The sequence below is a fragment of the Bos grunniens genome, chromosome 19 (genome assembly GCF_055505025.1).
Source record: "Bos grunniens cultivar Pamir isolate PY7600 chromosome 19, Bosgru_T2T1.0, whole genome shotgun sequence".
NCBI classification, from domain to species: domain Eukaryota; kingdom Metazoa; phylum Chordata; class Mammalia; order Artiodactyla; family Bovidae; genus Bos; species Bos grunniens.
In genome coordinates this window covers 54,346,911-54,363,490 of record NC_141183.1, presented here as the reverse complement: position 1 = coordinate 54,363,490, position 16,580 = coordinate 54,346,911, and the positions used below count along the sequence as shown (strand labels likewise).

Genomic DNA, 16,580 nt, shown 5'->3' with positions numbered 1-16,580 from the left:
CATCAGGGTCTTTTCCAATAAGTCAGCTCTTCGAATCAGGCAGTCAAAGTATTGGAGCTTCAGCATCAGTTTCAGTCCTTTCAATGAATATTGGGACGATCCCCTGGAGGAGGAAATGGCAACCCACTCTAGTATTATTGCCTGGAAAATCCCATGGACAGAGGAGGATTAGGCTACAGAGAAGACTCTTGAGAGCCCTTTGGACTACCAGGAGATCAAACCAGTCAATCCTGAAGGAAATCAATCCTGAATATTCATTGGAAGGGCTGTTCCTGAAGCTGAAGCTCTGATACTTTGGCCACCTGATGTGAAGAGCTGATTTATTGTAAAAGACCCTGATGCTGGGAAAGACTGAGGGCAGAAGGAGAAGGGGGCAACAGAGGATGAGATGATTAGAGAGCATCACTGACTCAATGGACATGAATTTGAGCAAGCTCTGGGAGATAGTGGAGGATAGAGGAGCCTGGTGTACTGCAGTCCATGGAGCTGCAGAGCTGGACATGACTGAGGTACTGAACAACAAACCTAGGAGTAGAATTGCTTGGTCGTATCATAGTTCTAGGGGCTTCCCTGGGGGCTCAGATGGTAAAGAATCTGCCTGCAATGCAAGAGACCCAGATTTGATTCCTGGGTCAGGAAGATCCCCTGGAGAAGGGAATGGCAACCCACTCCAGTATTCTTGCCTAGAGAATCCCATGGACAGAGGAGCCTTGGTGGGCTACAGTCCATGGGGTCACAAAGACTTGGACATGACTGAGTGATTAACACACACACATGATAGTTCTATTCTTAGTTTTTTGAGTAACCTCCATACTATTTTCCATGTGGTTGTACCAATTTATAGTCCCACCAATAGTGCACAAGGGTTCCCCTTTTCTCTAAATCCTGGCCAACATTTGTTATTTGTGCTCTTTTGGGGTGATAGCCATTCTGACAGCTGTGAGGTGATGTCTCATGGTGATTTTGGTTTATATTTCCATGATGATTAACAACATTGAGCATCTTTTCACGTGCTCATTAGACATCTACATTTCCTCTTCGGAAAAACGTCTATTAAGTTTTGCAAATTTTTTCATTGGGTTGTTTGTTTTATTGAGATTGAGTTGCATGAGCTGTTTACATACGTTTGATATTAACCCATTATCGGTCCTATTATTTCCAAATATTTTCTCCTGTTCTGTAGGTTGTCTTTTCATTTTATCAATGATTTTCTTTGCTGTGCACAAAGCTGTTAAGTTTAATTCGGTCAGTTCAGTTCAGTTCAGTTGCTGAGTCATGTCCAACTCTGTGACCCACAGACTGCAGCAAGCCAGGCTTCTCTGTCCATAACCAACTCCTGGAGCTTATTCAAACTCAGGTCCGTTGAGTCGGTGATGCCATACAACCATCTCATCACCCGTCATCCCCTTCTATTCCCCACTTCAATCTTTCCCAGAGGGTCTTTTCCAAGGAGTCAGTTCCTCTCATCAGATGGCCAAAGTATTGGAGTTTCAGCTTCAGCATCAGTCCTTCCAATGAATATTCAGGACTGATTTCCTTTATGATGGACTGGTTTGATCTCCTTGCAGTCCAAGGGACTCTCAAGAGTCTTCTCCAACACCACAGTTCAAAAGCATCAATTCTTCGGTGCTCAGCTTTCTTTATAGTCCAACTCTCACGTCTATACATGACTACTGGAAAAACCACAGCTTTGACTAGATAGACCTTTGCTGGAAAAGTAATATCTCTGCTTTTTATTTATTTTTTTTTAATTTAAATTTATTTATTTTAATTTAGGCTAATTACTTTACAATATTGTATTGGTTTTGCTATACATCAACATGAATCTGCCACGGGTTGCTGTCTAGGTTGATCATAGCTTTGCTGCCATGGAGCAAGCGTCTTTTAATTTAATGGCTCCAGTACCATGTGCAGTGATTTTGGAGCCCAAGAAAATAAAGTCTGTCACTGTTTCCATTGTTTCCCCATCTGTTTGCCACGAAGTGGTGGGACTGGATGCCATGACCTTAGTTTTCTGAATGTTGAGTTTTAAGCCAACATTTTAGGTTCTATTTGTTTATTTGTGCTTTTATTTCCTTTATTTTAGGAGACACATTCAAAAAAATATTGTGGCAGTTATGTGAAAGAGTATCTGCCTATGTTATAGTATATGGTTTACATTTAGGTCTTTAATCCATTTTGAGTTTATTTTTGTGTATTGTGTGACAGAATATTCTAATTTCATTCTTTTCCATGTAGCTGTTCAGTTTTCCCAGCACCAATGATTGAAGAGTCTGTCCTTCTCCATTGTGTATACTTGCCTCCTTTGTTGGAAATTAATTGACCTTAAATGCGTTGGTTTGTTTCTGGGTATCCATGCTATTCCATTGATCTATGTGTCTGTTTTTGTCCCGTTACCATTTCTATATTTTTGTAGTATATTCTGAAGTCAGGATGCATAATTCTCATTCTCAAGATTGTATTGGCTATCAGGGGTCTTTTTCACTCCCTACAAATTTTTTATTTGTTCTAGGTCTGTGAAAAATACCAATGGCATTTTGATAGGGATTGCATTGAATCTAGGTTGCCTTGGGGGGTATGGTCAAATAGTAATTCTCAAAGACTTAGAAAATTTTTAACAACTCCCATTGTTCCCTCATCCCCAGCAGGACTCATTCCATCTCTGCTTCCTGTGCCCAGTCCAACAATTTCTCCCTGAGGATGCACACTCTTCCCCAGGGTCATGCCCGTGAGTAGTGTGTGTGAGGGATGGGCAGAGATCAGGAAGCTGTGAAGCTGCATAGAGAGGACCTTCCAGAAAGATGTAAGACCTCAAGTCTCTTTTGCATTTGGGCTGTAGGAAGGTGAGAGACTGAAGGTTTCCACATCTGCCGATAGGTCAGTGGTAATTAGGTTCTTTAAACACCTGCTAAAGACTCTGATGCTGGGAGGGATTGGGGGCAGGAGGAGAAGGGGACGACAGAGGATGAGATGGCTGATGGCATCACTGACTCGATGGACGTGAGTCTGAGTGAACTCCGGGAGTTGGTGATGGACAGGGAGGCCTGGTGTGCTGCGATTCATGGGGTCACAAAGAGTCGGACATGACTGAGCGACTGATCTGATCTGATCTGATCTGAGAGGCTGGAGAGAAAAAACAAGTGATAGACTTGATGGTACCAAGTTTCAAGGTGGAGGAGAGCCTTGGGAGGTAGCTGGGGTGCATATGCTTTCAAAATAATTGCTTCTGTTTGCATGTAAAACCCATTAAGTTTAACAAGCATGTACAGATCTGACCTTGTGAGACAGGAAACAGAAGATAAGGAAATTCAGTTTAAAAATCTCCGCAGAGTCAGTTGCCCACTTACTACATTAACTTGACAATATTTAAAGAGCACGTGCTGTATCAGAGTTGCTGTTCCAAATTACAATGTAGGGAATGGAGGAGGGAAGCTGGAAAAAAAAAAAAAACGAATGATGGTAAACCTATAACAGCGGTCAGTTCAGTTCAGTTCAGTCGCTCAGTCGTCTCTGACTCTTTGCGACCCCATGGACTGCAGCACACCAGGCTCCCCTGTCCATCACCAACTCCCAGAGAGGAGGTAACAGGGGTAAATTCAAAATATAATATTATAAGATTTATTATAAGATCTGAATAACAGAGGTAAATTCAAAATATTATAAGAACCCTGAGAAATGGGAATTTGTTCTGCATGGGAGAAATGGTGAAAGCAGAGACAGAGAGGGTGATGTTTAAGTGGGGCTTTTCCAAGGTTTCAAAGGTATGAACAGAATTCCAGGAAATAAACCTGGAAATAAAAAATATGTGGCATGTTTGAGACTATAATCCATTAAAGAACTAGTGGCTCAGCAGAGACACAGATACTGACTTGAAACACAGAAGGAGGTTACGTTTTACAGCCATGTATGACATGCTAAGTTGCATGCACGTGTGTATTTGTTTCTACCCTGATTTGATCCACAAAGTATTGGATCCACAAAGCCTAAAAGGCTCTGGTGGAATCACTACAAGAATAGATATGAGAGGGGAAAGTGATCAGATCAGTGTTTAGAAAGGTCTCATGGACAGCTATGTAGAAGGCGGACTGGAGTGAAAAAAAGATGAAAGTGAAAAGTAAGAAGGCAGTGATCTCTAATGGATAATGGAATGGGGGAGGTCAGGGTGGGAGCTAAGTGGAAGTAGGGGGTGGGGAGGGCGCTTATCCTCACCTGTCACCTCTGTCTCTAACCCTGAGTCCTTTTTCATCTTAAGTCCCATTCACACCCCGCCACATCACCTCTCCATTCCTCTTCTAGTGCTCCATTTTCCTTTCTTGTAATTTCCTTCCTCCCTTTAATTCTTTATGTATTTTCATTTCTCCCCAACATTCTCTTCCTCTTGTACCCTTGAATTCAATATTATCTTCTAAAACTGCTGTTCTTTCAGAAGAACTCTAAGTCTAATATATTCATCTATTTCTTCACTAATGTTGTTACCCCTGTGCCTCTTTGTCTCCATCTATGACCTGGGGAGCTTCACCAAGTAAGGGGCCACTTACTGTGGAGGATGGAAAGAAATGGAATGTCCCAGGTGTCCAGCTGTGACCAGAGGCTATTCTGAATGGATCTGCACACACAGTAGCTTTTCACCCACTCAGCAGTTAACATCAGGTATTTATCAAGTACTAACTATGAGCAACAGAGAAGGCAATGGCACCCCACCCCAGTACTCTTGCCTGGAAAATCCATGGACAGAGGAGCCTGGAAGGCTGCAGTCCATGGGGTCGCTAAGAGTCTGACACGACTGAGCGACTTCAATTTCTCTTTTCACTTTCATGCATTGGGAAGGAAATGGCAACCCACTCCAGTGTTCTTGCCTGGAGAATCCCAGGGACGGGAGAGCCTGGTGGGCTGCCCTCTATGTGGTCGCACAGAGTTGGACACAACTGAAGTGACTTAGCAGCAGCAGCAGCAACTATGAGCGAGCCCCAAGGAGGGGCACAGAAGGGCACAAATAAATTGTGACCCAAGACCTATGTCTGTAGCACATTATGAATTGGAGAGGAAAAGGGGGACACATGAGAAGTTCACTAACATTATGATGTGTTAACTATTGCATGAAAAATGATTGGTATAAAAATCAAATAGAGGCTGGAAGAAGGGAAGATCTTTAGAGTAGGAGAATACACAGAGGAGAGTGATTACCACTTAATATTCCAGACACTGTTCTAGGAACCTCATGTGTTACTTTCCTTAATCTCCTAGACCAGCAGTCCCCAATCTCTTTGGCATCAGGGACCTGTATTGTGGAAGATAATAATTCCCCGGACCGGGAAGAGGGAGATGGTTTCTGGATGACTCAGGCACATCACATCCATGGTACTCTTTATTTCTAATTGGATGCTGCTGCCGATCTGACAGGAGGAACCGATCCATAGCCTGGAGGTTGGGGACCCCTGCCCTAGACTATTTCTACTAAGAAAATGTTTTTCCTATAGAAGTGGAAACTGAGATTCAGAGAGATCAAGCAACAAGCTCAAGGCCAAATCTCAAGGAAATAGAGGCTGTGAAATTTGACTGCAGGTCTTTTGCACTCCAAGTGTCTTCCCACCCGCATATTACACTGAATCTTTGAAAAGCAAATGACATGTGCCACTGGATGGCTCTAAGATATCTCAAGAATGTATATTCCAGCACCAACTAGTGAACTCTCCAGAGACAAGGCCATTTAATCAGCACCTGGTATTACAATCTGCACATAAACATCCATTATCTAGACCTGGAGAATAAAAACACTAAAAGGACAGGGAACAATTTCATGCATCTCTCTGTCTAGTGTGTTTCCTTTAGGTGTATGGAGAAGACACCATGGCATCAGGGAACCTCACATGGGTGTCAGAATTTGTCTTCCTGGGGCTCTCCCAGACTCAGGAGCTCCAGCTCTTCTTATTTCTGGTGTTCCTGCTAGTCTACACCACCACTCTCATGGGAAACCTCCTCATCATGGTCACAGTGACCTTTGATTCCCGGCTCCAAACACCCATGTATTTTCTGCTCCGAAACTTGGCTGTGTTAGAGCTCTGTTTCTCCTCAGTCACTGCCCCGAAGATGCTTGCAGACTTCCTCTCTAAGAAGAAGACCATCTCCTACCAGGGCTGCATGGCCCAGATCTTTTTCTTCCACTTTCTGGGAGGTTCCATGGTCTTCTTCCTCTCAGTGATGGCCTATGACCGCCTTGTTGCCATCTCCTGGCCCCTTCACTATGTCACCATCATGAACACTCAGGTCTGTGTGGGGCTGGTGGCGGCTAGCTGGGTGGGAGGCTTCATTCATTCCATTTCCCAACTGGCTCTGATGCTCCCACTGCCTTTCTGTGGCCCCAACATCCTAGATAACTTCTACTGTGATGTTCCACAAGTGCTGAGACTTGCCTGCACTGACATCTCCCTCCTGGAGTTCCTTATCATTTCCAACAGTGGGGTGCTGGTCCTCATCTGGTTCCTCCTCCTCCTGGTCTCCTACTCAGCCATCCTGGTGATGCTGAGATCCTACTCTGGGAAGGCGAGGAGGAAGGCAGCTTCCACCTGCACCACCCACATCGTCGTGGTGTCTATGGTCTTTGTTCCAAGCATTTACCTCTATGCCCGGCCCTTCACCTCCTTCTCCATGGACAAGGCTGTGTCCGTTAGCCAAACTGTCATGACCCCCATGCTCAACCCCATGATCTACACCCTGAGGAACCAGGAGATGCAGGCAGCAGTGAAGAGATTAGGGAGGTGCCGGCTGGCTTCTAGAAAGGAGTGACAGCGGGTGGGTCACTTTGGCTTTCTTTTCCATTAATAAGGTAGAGAGAGAGTTGCTGTATGCCTCTTCATAGCTTTGGAAATGTTGTGAAGTTCATCTTAGAACTTTATAATTTTGAAATTAAGCAACTCAGATTTTTAGGAAAAAGGATAATATCCTTATTATTTTTGTGTGAAGGTTGATTTGAATATTCCTATGACAATAAGATATGTTCTCTTGGAAAGCCACACCCTCCTTTCTCTCTTTTGGACAGTCTCCTCTTAGGATGATAGCATTTCCCCAGAAGAGAAGTCCTGTTTTCTGCATTTTGACCTCTTTGCCCAATAACCCTTTTGTTCTTTGTTCAGAATGATACAGCGCACAACTTGGAGACTTAGCCCTAAACTGGGAGTCTGTGACCCACTATGTAACACGCTAGTTACCTGGAATGACCCACCTGGTCTCTCTTGCAGTCCCCAATTCTTCCTCACCAAGCTAGCATAAAACAATATCTGTCTCATTAATCTCACTTTTGTTAAAGATTCAAATAAAAAATGTGTAACATATATTTTATAAATCATAGAACTTATGTAAGGATTATTTTTATGGCTAGTATTCTGAAACTATTCTTTATCAGTTGAGTAGTGTTTTGGAAGTAGGACAGATATTCCTCAGTGCAGTGAGAGAGGTGTGGAGAGGGTGAGGGCTGGACTCCAGAGGGGCCACGCACCATGCCTAAGGGTGATATTGAGATTAGAGCGTGACATCAACCGAGCGCTATGTCTGCAAGACTCTGACTACCTACAGCTATTACCCCATCCACCCCAATCTTCAGACTCAACACTTTTTGCAACAGGAATGGGAAGATCCACTCACTTCCTCATTCATTAATTTGTATTTGTAAATATTTCAGCATCCATTTGGGACTTAATACATTACTTTATCCATAGAAAGTGCTTTATGAAGGTTTGTTGATTATCTATCTCTCTATACACTCCTGTTCCCCTTCCTTTTTCCCTCTCTCCCTCCCTACACGATTTCTGCCAGTTTAGCCTTCCTATATCCATCTGAGCCTTTTCCCCCAGTTCACTGGTGTGTGTGCCTTGCTTCCTTTTTGCTTGGGCTTTCATACTACACACCTGTCATGTCTTTCCTCCACTATCAAACTGGGGCTTTGGGGTCAGGTTATTAGAGCTGAAGAGAAGAAATAGTTTATGGTTAGAGTTGCAAGGGGCTATGAACCCAACAAATTTAAATAAAAAGAAGCCATTTATTGTAATGATGTAAAGCTCTCACTGACATAAGGTGAAGGCGGGTATTATGGGAATAAACAACTGTCAAGACTGACACAGCTGGTCCTCCTCCCCGCTCCCTCCATTCATCATTCCCTGCCTATGCAGTCACCTGTACATGGCTCAAACAGGAGCCTCTCCCGAAAAAGCTGAACTTTTCTTTCTGCTTTCACAATCAGCTAGCTCAGTCTCTCTGGATTCAAATTCCAAAGTCTTTTGCCGAGGTTGGACCATGTATCCCAAGTGGCTGAGGAATGTAGGGGTCATGTGACATAAGCCCACCCCTTGAGCAGGGATTGTGGGTGAGGGTTGTCCCCTGAGAAGGAGCTTGTGGGTGCCAACTCCCCCAAAGCATGGCTATCATGAAAGGAACAAGCAACACACCTCTGACATGGCACCATCCAAGAAACGTGTCATTAGTTATGTCTAGACATTCATGTTTTTATTCATTCATCAGGTAAGTATTTACTGTCTACAATTACTCCCTCTGTTCTACTTTGTTCTCTTTGCCCCCTAGGTCTTTGGGGAAAGTTCCTGAGTTTGTTTTGGCTGAGCCAATTAAAGGAAGGACAGGAGCCTGAGGAAGTAGGGCATTCTAAGAGGACAGGTGGCTGCGGCTGTGGCAGTGGCAGGGGCTGACCCACGAGGAACCATCAGCAATTTCTGAGAGAGCTGGAATGGAGAGAGAGCTAAGGGCAGGAGGAGGCACCTGGACACCCAGGGACAATGATGTGATGCCTGCCTGCCTGGATCTCCACCCCTGGCCATGTCTTCTAACTGCATGGACACTGGGACACACCAAGTACAGGGCAGAGGGTGCCCGTGCAAGACAAAAGTGTTTTCTGTTTTCTTGTTGAATTTAAAAACAACAATAAAACTGACTAAAGATGCTTGTTATAATTACCATGTTCATGCAACTCTAAATAATGTCAGCACTAAAATAGTCCTTCCTGTCAGATGGGTTGTTCCTACCACCCTACTCCTCATAAACCCTGTGTGTTTGTGGGTGCATGTGTGCATGCACGCACACGTGTGTGTGTGCGCACACGCATGTGTGTGTGAGACAAACAGATGGGGTCCTGAGAATATGGGGGTACATTAGAATTAGAGAGGGAAGACCAAAGGTATTATGAAGAGGAGTGTTAAGTGGTTGAAAGAGGTGATCGCATATACTTTCGGACTCTTCAAGGGTGTCAATAAAGCAGGTGAAGGCTTGGGTGAGGGAAAAGGTTGAGTTGGAGCCTGTTTCCCGTGACAGAGAATGTGCCCCAAGATCCCCTGTACAGCTCTCCCAAGAATCTGAACATGGATGGGCCCATGGCCTTTGGTTTGACCAGCAGCATGAACTTCATGTAGGAAATAGATGGGCTCCAGGTTAGACATTTACAACTGGCCTCCTGTTTACATTTCATGGGGTACAAAGGAGTGGGCTTCAGGCTGGATACTTAAAACTGTTAGCATTTTCTGAGACAAGAGATAGGTGGGCTCCAGTTAAGGCATTTACAATCAGCCTTCTGTTTGCCCTCCAAAATGGAAGCAACAACAGAAACAGGGTATAATAGGCAGCATTTGTCTCTTGTATACACCTTAAGGTAATAATCATGGCAATGGTCAAGGTAATAGCCGTGGCAAGGACAAAGAGGGGAAAACCTTGTTTGAGTGAACGATTAAGGGATCTGCTTCCTCCCTCTTTTGGGACAAAGGAGACACTACACATGCACAGAAAGACTCCTTGTGGGTTAGAAGTCAGGGGATAACACCAGACCATGATGAGTCTTGCTTCTCCCAGAAGCCTTCACTTTGAGATCCACCTCGGCTGAGGTGTGCATGCCCACTCCGAGGGAGGGTCCCAGAGTGGATCGGGTGTGGGAAAAGAAGCCAGATAATTGGCCTGAATTCAGTTCAGTTCATCTGCTTAGTCCAACTCTTTCCACCCCACAGCCTGCAGCACACCAGGCTTCCCTGTCCATCACCAACTCCTGAACCTTGCTCAAACTCATGCCCATTGAGTTGGTGATACCACCCAACCACCTCATCCTCTGTCGTTCCCTTCTCCTGCCTTCAATCTTTCCCAGCATCAGGGTCTTTTCAAATGAGTCAGTTCTTTGCATCAGGTGCTTCAGCATCAGTCCTACCAATGAATATTCAGGACTGATTTCCTTTAGGATTCACTAGTTGGATCTCCTTGCAGTTCCAAGAGACTCTCGAGAATCTTCTCCAACACTACAGTTCAAAAGCATCAAATCTTCAGCACTCAGCTCTCTTTATGGTCCAACTCTTACATCCATATGTGACTACTGGAAAAACCATAGCTTTGACTAGATGGACATTTTTTAGCAAAATAATGTCTCTGTTTTTTAATATGCTGTTTAGATTTGTATTTGCTTTTCTTCCAAGGAGCAGGAGTCTTTTAATTTCATGGCTGTAGTCAGCATCTGCAGTGATTTTGGAGCCTAAGAAAATAAAGTCTCTCACTGTTTTCATTGTTTCCCCATCTATTTGCCATGAAGTAATGGAACCAGATGCCATGATCTTACTTTTCTGAATGTTGAGTTTTTAGCCAGCTTTTTCACTCTCTTCTTTCACCTTTCTTTCACTCATTAAGAGGCTCTTTAGTTCCTCTTCACTTTATGCCATATGGGTGGTGTCATCTGCACATCTGAGGTTACTGATATTTCTCCCAGGAATCTTGATTCCAGCCTATTCTTCATCCAGCCCAGTATTTCACATGATATGCTCTGCATAGAAGCTAAATAAGTAAGGTGACAATATACAGCCTTGACGTACTCCTTTACCAATTTGGAACCAGGAATACAAACACCTGAAGAACTGACTTGTATAAATGACTTAGTCGCCTCTTTACTGTGCTCCTCCTCCCTAGAGGTGATGCCCACACCCTTTCTCTCTAGGTGTGCACCTCTGCCTTGCTTCTCTTAACTAAATGAACCATTTCCCTGTGTGCTCTCCCACTTGTTGTTGTGCTGTCTCTAATAATAAACTTGTACCTCCATTGACAGTTTCTGCCTTCATGATAAATGCATATTTCCCTGGGGGCAAAGATCCAGGGAAAATAGCTTCTAGCCTCTAGGCGTTGTTGGTCTGGTGGCTAGCATTCCTGGTTCTCATCCAGGTTACCCAGGTCCAGTTACAGGGCTGGGAATTAATCTCACTTCACACCACTGCTCACAGCTGCCTTGCTGAGACCAAACTGACAGAGCAGCCACAATGACCAGGAGACCTGCTCCTTCTCACTGGGAACTGTCATGAGGAAAGGATGTATTGTTTCCCTGTCTCATCCTCCCCACATCAACACCAGACAGGAGGGGCTGGAAAGAGGAAGAAAGAAGTATGAAGGACAGATAAGCAATAAAAGGACAAATAAGTAAATAAGATAATTTCATGGAATAAAAGCTTTGAAGGAAATGCTTTGGGGTAATGTGGCTGGTAGGATAGGCAGCATTATAAAATGTGGTCAGGGAAGCACTCTCTGAGGAGGGGATATTTGAGCAAAGACCTGGACAATGAGAAGGAAACAGTCAGACAAAGGTCCATGTGATGGGCACGTATTCCAGAAACAGCAAATGCAGAGGTCCTGAGGTAAGAATGAACTTGGTGCCCAAAGGAGAAAGAAAGAGGTCAGCATAACTGGAGTGTGATGAACAGAGAGGCTCTTGGGAGGAGGCGAAGTCTGAGGTGTTGTGTTAGTTATCTACCACTGCAGCTAAAAACAGTAATGTTTTTATCTCATAGTGTCTGTGGGCCAGGAATTCTGACAGGGCATGGTGGAGACAGCTCATCTCTGCTTCTGGAAGTCTTGAACCTCAACTGGAAGACTCAAGGCCAGGGACGGAATGGCTTGCAGTTTCATTCTCTCACATTGTCTAGCTGTTGAGGTTGGTGTTGGCTGGATGCATAGGTGAGGCTACTGACGTCTCTTCATGTGGCCTGGGGCTACCATCACAGCATGGTAGCTTCCAAAGGACAAGTGTCCCAAGAGAGAGAGAGCCAGGTGGGAGCTCAATTCTTTTTACACCTAACCTAGAAATCACATAGCATCACTTCCAATACATTCTATTAGACAGAAGTGAACAAGCAAATTAGACTCCATTTTTTGAATGAGGAATGTCAAAGAATTTGTGGGCATACCTTTAAATTACCACTGATTGGATAGGAACCAGATTCATGAAAGAGTTTGAATTTTATTCTAACTGCAGTGAAAGTATTAGGAGGGTTTGTGTGTAGAAAGGGGTGGTGGCGCTATAAAATTTATATTTTAAATAGGCCATATTGGTTTCTGGGCAGAGGATGGTGACAGGGTCAAACCTGGTAGAGTGGATTAAGAACTTGACTTGGATTCAAATTCAAGTTCCTACACTAATCCGCTGTTCATTTCAGTCACCCAGTCGTGCCCGACTCTTTGCGATTCCATGGACTGAAGCACGCCAGGCCTTCCTGTCCGTCACCAACTCCTGGAGCTTGCTCAAACTCATGTCCATCGAGTCAGTGATGCCATCCAACCGTCTCATCCTCTGTCGTCTTGGGCAAATCACCTAACACTGAAGGGTAGGAGGACCCTTTTGCGTTTATATGGATTTACCTAGAGCTTTTTCCTTCCTCAGACCTGCAAGGGCATGTTTGTTTCATGGTTCTCCTTTGTTAGATGGCTGTTTTTGTTCACTACTATAACCCTACCACCAGCGCAGGCCCTGGATTGTGAAGACTCTCCATAAATTTTGGTCAAAAACATAAACAAATAAACAGTACTGTAAACCCCTCATTAGTCCTGGAAGACAGTATACATCAGCCCAATCAGCCTTCAGTAATTGGGAGAAGCGTTGGGGGAGCACCTGGCTCCATCTCTTCTGGGATAATCCTGTGCCCACGCTGGATGTGAGGCCTGATTCCATCATCACTGCCCAGATGGACACAAAGAAGTGAAGAGCTGCCCTAGCCCAGAGCCCAGTACAAGTGGCAGACCCAGGGCAGCCCACTCTGGTGTCAAGTCATGTTGCATTCATGAGACTTGTGCCCTCCAGGAACAGGGAAGAGCAGAGAAGGGTCTCATTTCTCCCCATGCCCATCTCAGAAGACTGAATTAGGGGTGTAGGATGGGAAGAGAGGAGAGAGAGAGCAGGCCTCACTTAGCACAAAAGGCTCTGGCCAGCGGATTGTCTGCCCTTGACATTGGATGCTGACACCTGCCACCTCCAGTGCTGCCAAGACAATGGGACCACCGACCCCCAAGCTCATAACCACACCAGAAGCTGAGGAGTCTGTGAGTGGGGTGGGGCAGGACAGGCAGGGATAAAACCTCTACAGTCTTTCAAGCCATTGTTTGCATTTTTGAGCCTTCTAAATTATAAGTGCCCCAGGCAGAGACTATTGCATTCAATGGGGTGTCTAAATTCCTACAGCTTTCAGGCATTCATTCTTTCCGGAAGTATTGAGATGCCAGGAGGCAAAAATGGATGCCTCAGGCCCTTTCTGGTGGCAGCTGTGCAGCCAACACTCTCAGGCTCGGGACGCCTCCCCTGCCCGCTTTGCCCCAGATTGGCTTTCATCCCACGCACAGTGGCCACCCTAGAGGTGGGGGTTGGGGATGGGAATGGGAGCAGCCAGGGCGGCCTGCCAGCGCCCCCTCCAGGCCCTCTTGGGGGGACCTTCTCAAGCCTGAGGCCCCCTCCCAGCCTGTGTGAGGAGGCTATCTCATCAGGTCTCACCCACACCCTTGGGAGCCAGGGGGAGCAGAAAGGCTGGGAGAGTCAGACACTGGTGGAGAGCCCTTCCTGGCTCCAAGATTGTTCCCACTCTTTCCCCCAACAATAAAGCTAAGGTCTCAGGCGGCCAAACCTGCCTCGCAGTGGTGTTGCGAGAACTCAGCGAGAACTCACAGAGAATGGGCTGGCAGACAGCAAGAACAGTGGATCACCCCGAACCAGCTGCAGTCCCTGATACTGGAACCCCACCTCCAGGCCTGTTACCCTACCAGTGGCAGTGCCCTCCGGCTCTTATGCCCCACAGAACCTGAGGTATAAGACAAATGGGCTCCAGGCGTGGTGTTTACAACGGGCCTCCTGTTCACATCTCCTGGAGTGAGGAGAGTTCCAGGCCCCCATTTACATTTCCGGAAGCAAGAGACAAACAGGCTCCAAGACTACAAATTCATGACTAGACTCCTGCTATATTTTGAGATCTATACCTTGATACAAAAACCAGCAACAGGAATAGGGTAAATAACTGGACACTGGGCACTTTTATGGCAGGAAAAGAGTGGGACTAAACCCTTCTAAAAGATTAAAGGTCACACACTTCCCATCCTTGGGGCAAGGAAGACACTGTGCTTGCTCAAAAGTCTTCATGGATTCAAACAGGTAGGGGATGCCAGGCCTTAATAAGTTTTGCTACCCTCACCCATAAGCCTTTTCTGTGAGATCTACCTCCACTGAGGGGGGCGTGTGCACCCAGAGGAGAGGCCCAGAGGCAAATTAGTCATGGGGTCAAAACAATACAACTGGCCACAAAGAAGACAGACCCGGAAGACTGGCCCCTTAAAGAGGACTTAAACTTCCCAAGAGTGCGACTCTCTCTGAGTTCGCCTGTGCATCTTTCCACATGTACTTATCTTTTCAACAAACTTTTTGCTTTACTCTTTACCTTCTGCCTCCTTGCCTGAATTCATTCTCGACAAGGCAGGCAAGAATAAAGGACTCAGGCCCTCACTGCTGGCCCCTGTGGTCCAGTGGTTAGGACTCCCAATCCCAGAAACAAAGACCTTGCTTCCAGCTACTGCTCGCTGCTGCTTGCTGCAAGCTGCCGCTTACTGCGGCCTGCCTCCGAGATCAAACCTTCTCACTCTTCACGTTGCTCATGCACAGCAGGGTCTGCCTGGTGAGAAAGCCCAGGGCCCTCCTCTCCTGCCCCAGGCCCTGCCCTTGGGAGTTTCCTGACTGATGGAGGAGGCGAGGCACAACTCTCACATGAGGTCAGGGCAGAAGCGAGGAGAAGGGAGGTGCAGTGGCCCTCAGTTGACCCTCATCCCTAGCCTGGACCTGCACATCTCTAGTTCTCACCAGGACTGCTCCTGCCTCCTAAATATCCCTGCCCATTGCTGATATTGCCAGCTGATCAGAGAGGTCAGGCAGCTGGGGTGGCATGGTGGGCTCCCAAGCCAGCTCGCCAAGGCCCCACAGTGAGTTTTTCCTGGTTTCACTAAAAACAGAACATTCAGAGCTGCCTCTCTCAGGGGAGTCCTCGGCTCTAGAGCACACATGTATACACAGGCACACACATGCACACCCCAGCCTGCCCCAACCTCAAGCACAGCCTGCAGCTGCAGCCACAGTCCCTCAGGCCCCCGGCAGACCTCAGTGTTCCTGTTATAATAACAGAGCCAAGGGCCTCATTCCCAGGAATCCCTGGAACCAGGTCCTGAGTCCTGGCCACCACAGTGTCTCCTCGGGGGTCGTTGGAGCTGAGCAGATAAAGAGCTCCAATCAGACCTGTGGCCAGCAGTTCTACCAAGCCTGGCAGATGGTTCCTGTGAAAGTGGTTGTAGAATCTCGAGGTTTCAAGAGGGCCAGAGGAGGGCAGGAAGAAAGGATCTTGGGAGTCTCAGCTGAAAGATGCCAGGATGGGAAGGCTCCCTCATGGTTAAGGATCTGGGGGTCAGCCTGGCAGGGCCAGGCCTGCAACAGCATCTACTGCCCCAGGGCTGGCCTGGCCCAGGAGCCACAACACCCCTGACCCGAGTCACCAGGTCTTAATAGATATACAGCACAAATCCACCCCTGACCCGAGAGCTGTGACAGGCGAGGTCACAGATGTGTCCCTTCCACAAATACTTGTTCAGGACCTGCCAGGCAGTGGGTTAGGTGCTGAGGCTACAGTGAGCAACACAAGAGGCATGTGTCTTCTCTGTGTGCCTGCCTCTCACAGATCTAATCAGATTCAAGCACTGAAATACAAGTATAGTCACAACGATGCTAAGTTCTAGGAAAGGAGCTGTAAGAGCTAGGATGAGGAAGACCTGGCTGCCCAAGTCATGGCCAGTGGGTGGGGACTGAAAGGTCAGCAGGAATCACCAGGCACAAAGGGAAAGGGGCCTTTGTGTTGAGACCCGTCGTGGCAGGAGACCTGTCTCTGGAGCTGAAGTCAGGGGTATGGGAGGAGTGGTTAGAGGACAGAGGAGCAAAGAGATGAGATGGGGCTCTGGAGAGGAGAGGTGGCAGGAGCCAGACTGCGTAAGTCCAGGGAGAGCCCGTCTCCTTAGAAGACACTGCGTGGAGGGCCAGGAGGTGTCCCAGAGGGGCCAGCATGCTGGGACCAGTGGGGTGAAGTCCCTCATGGCCTCATATGGCCATGGTCACCAGGGAGGGATGGAGGGAATGCAGGTGGGGATCTGGCTGGTCTGGGCCACAGTCCCCAGACGTTCCTGACCCTTCCTACAGCCCCCTTATTCCTAGTGTCCAGGCAGCCTCATCCCCTGTCACCCTGTTAGGTAGTTAGAATAGGAAACAGAAGTCCAGA

At 46.7% G+C, this 16,580-nt stretch overlaps 1 protein-coding gene across 1 annotated transcript; it reads left to right on the top strand.

Moving 5' to 3' along the window:
* Window positions 1–5,769: 5,769 nt before the first annotated feature.
* On the top strand, window positions 5,770–6,783 carry LOC147352717 (olfactory receptor 4D2-like). The gene has a single exon (XM_086360767.1). It carries the CDS (start codon window positions 5,848–5,850, stop codon window positions 6,781–6,783), a length of 936 nt encoding a protein of 311 aa, XP_086216893.1. The 5' UTR covers window positions 5,770–5,847.
* The last annotated feature ends 9,797 nt before the right edge of the window (window positions 6,784–16,580 follow it).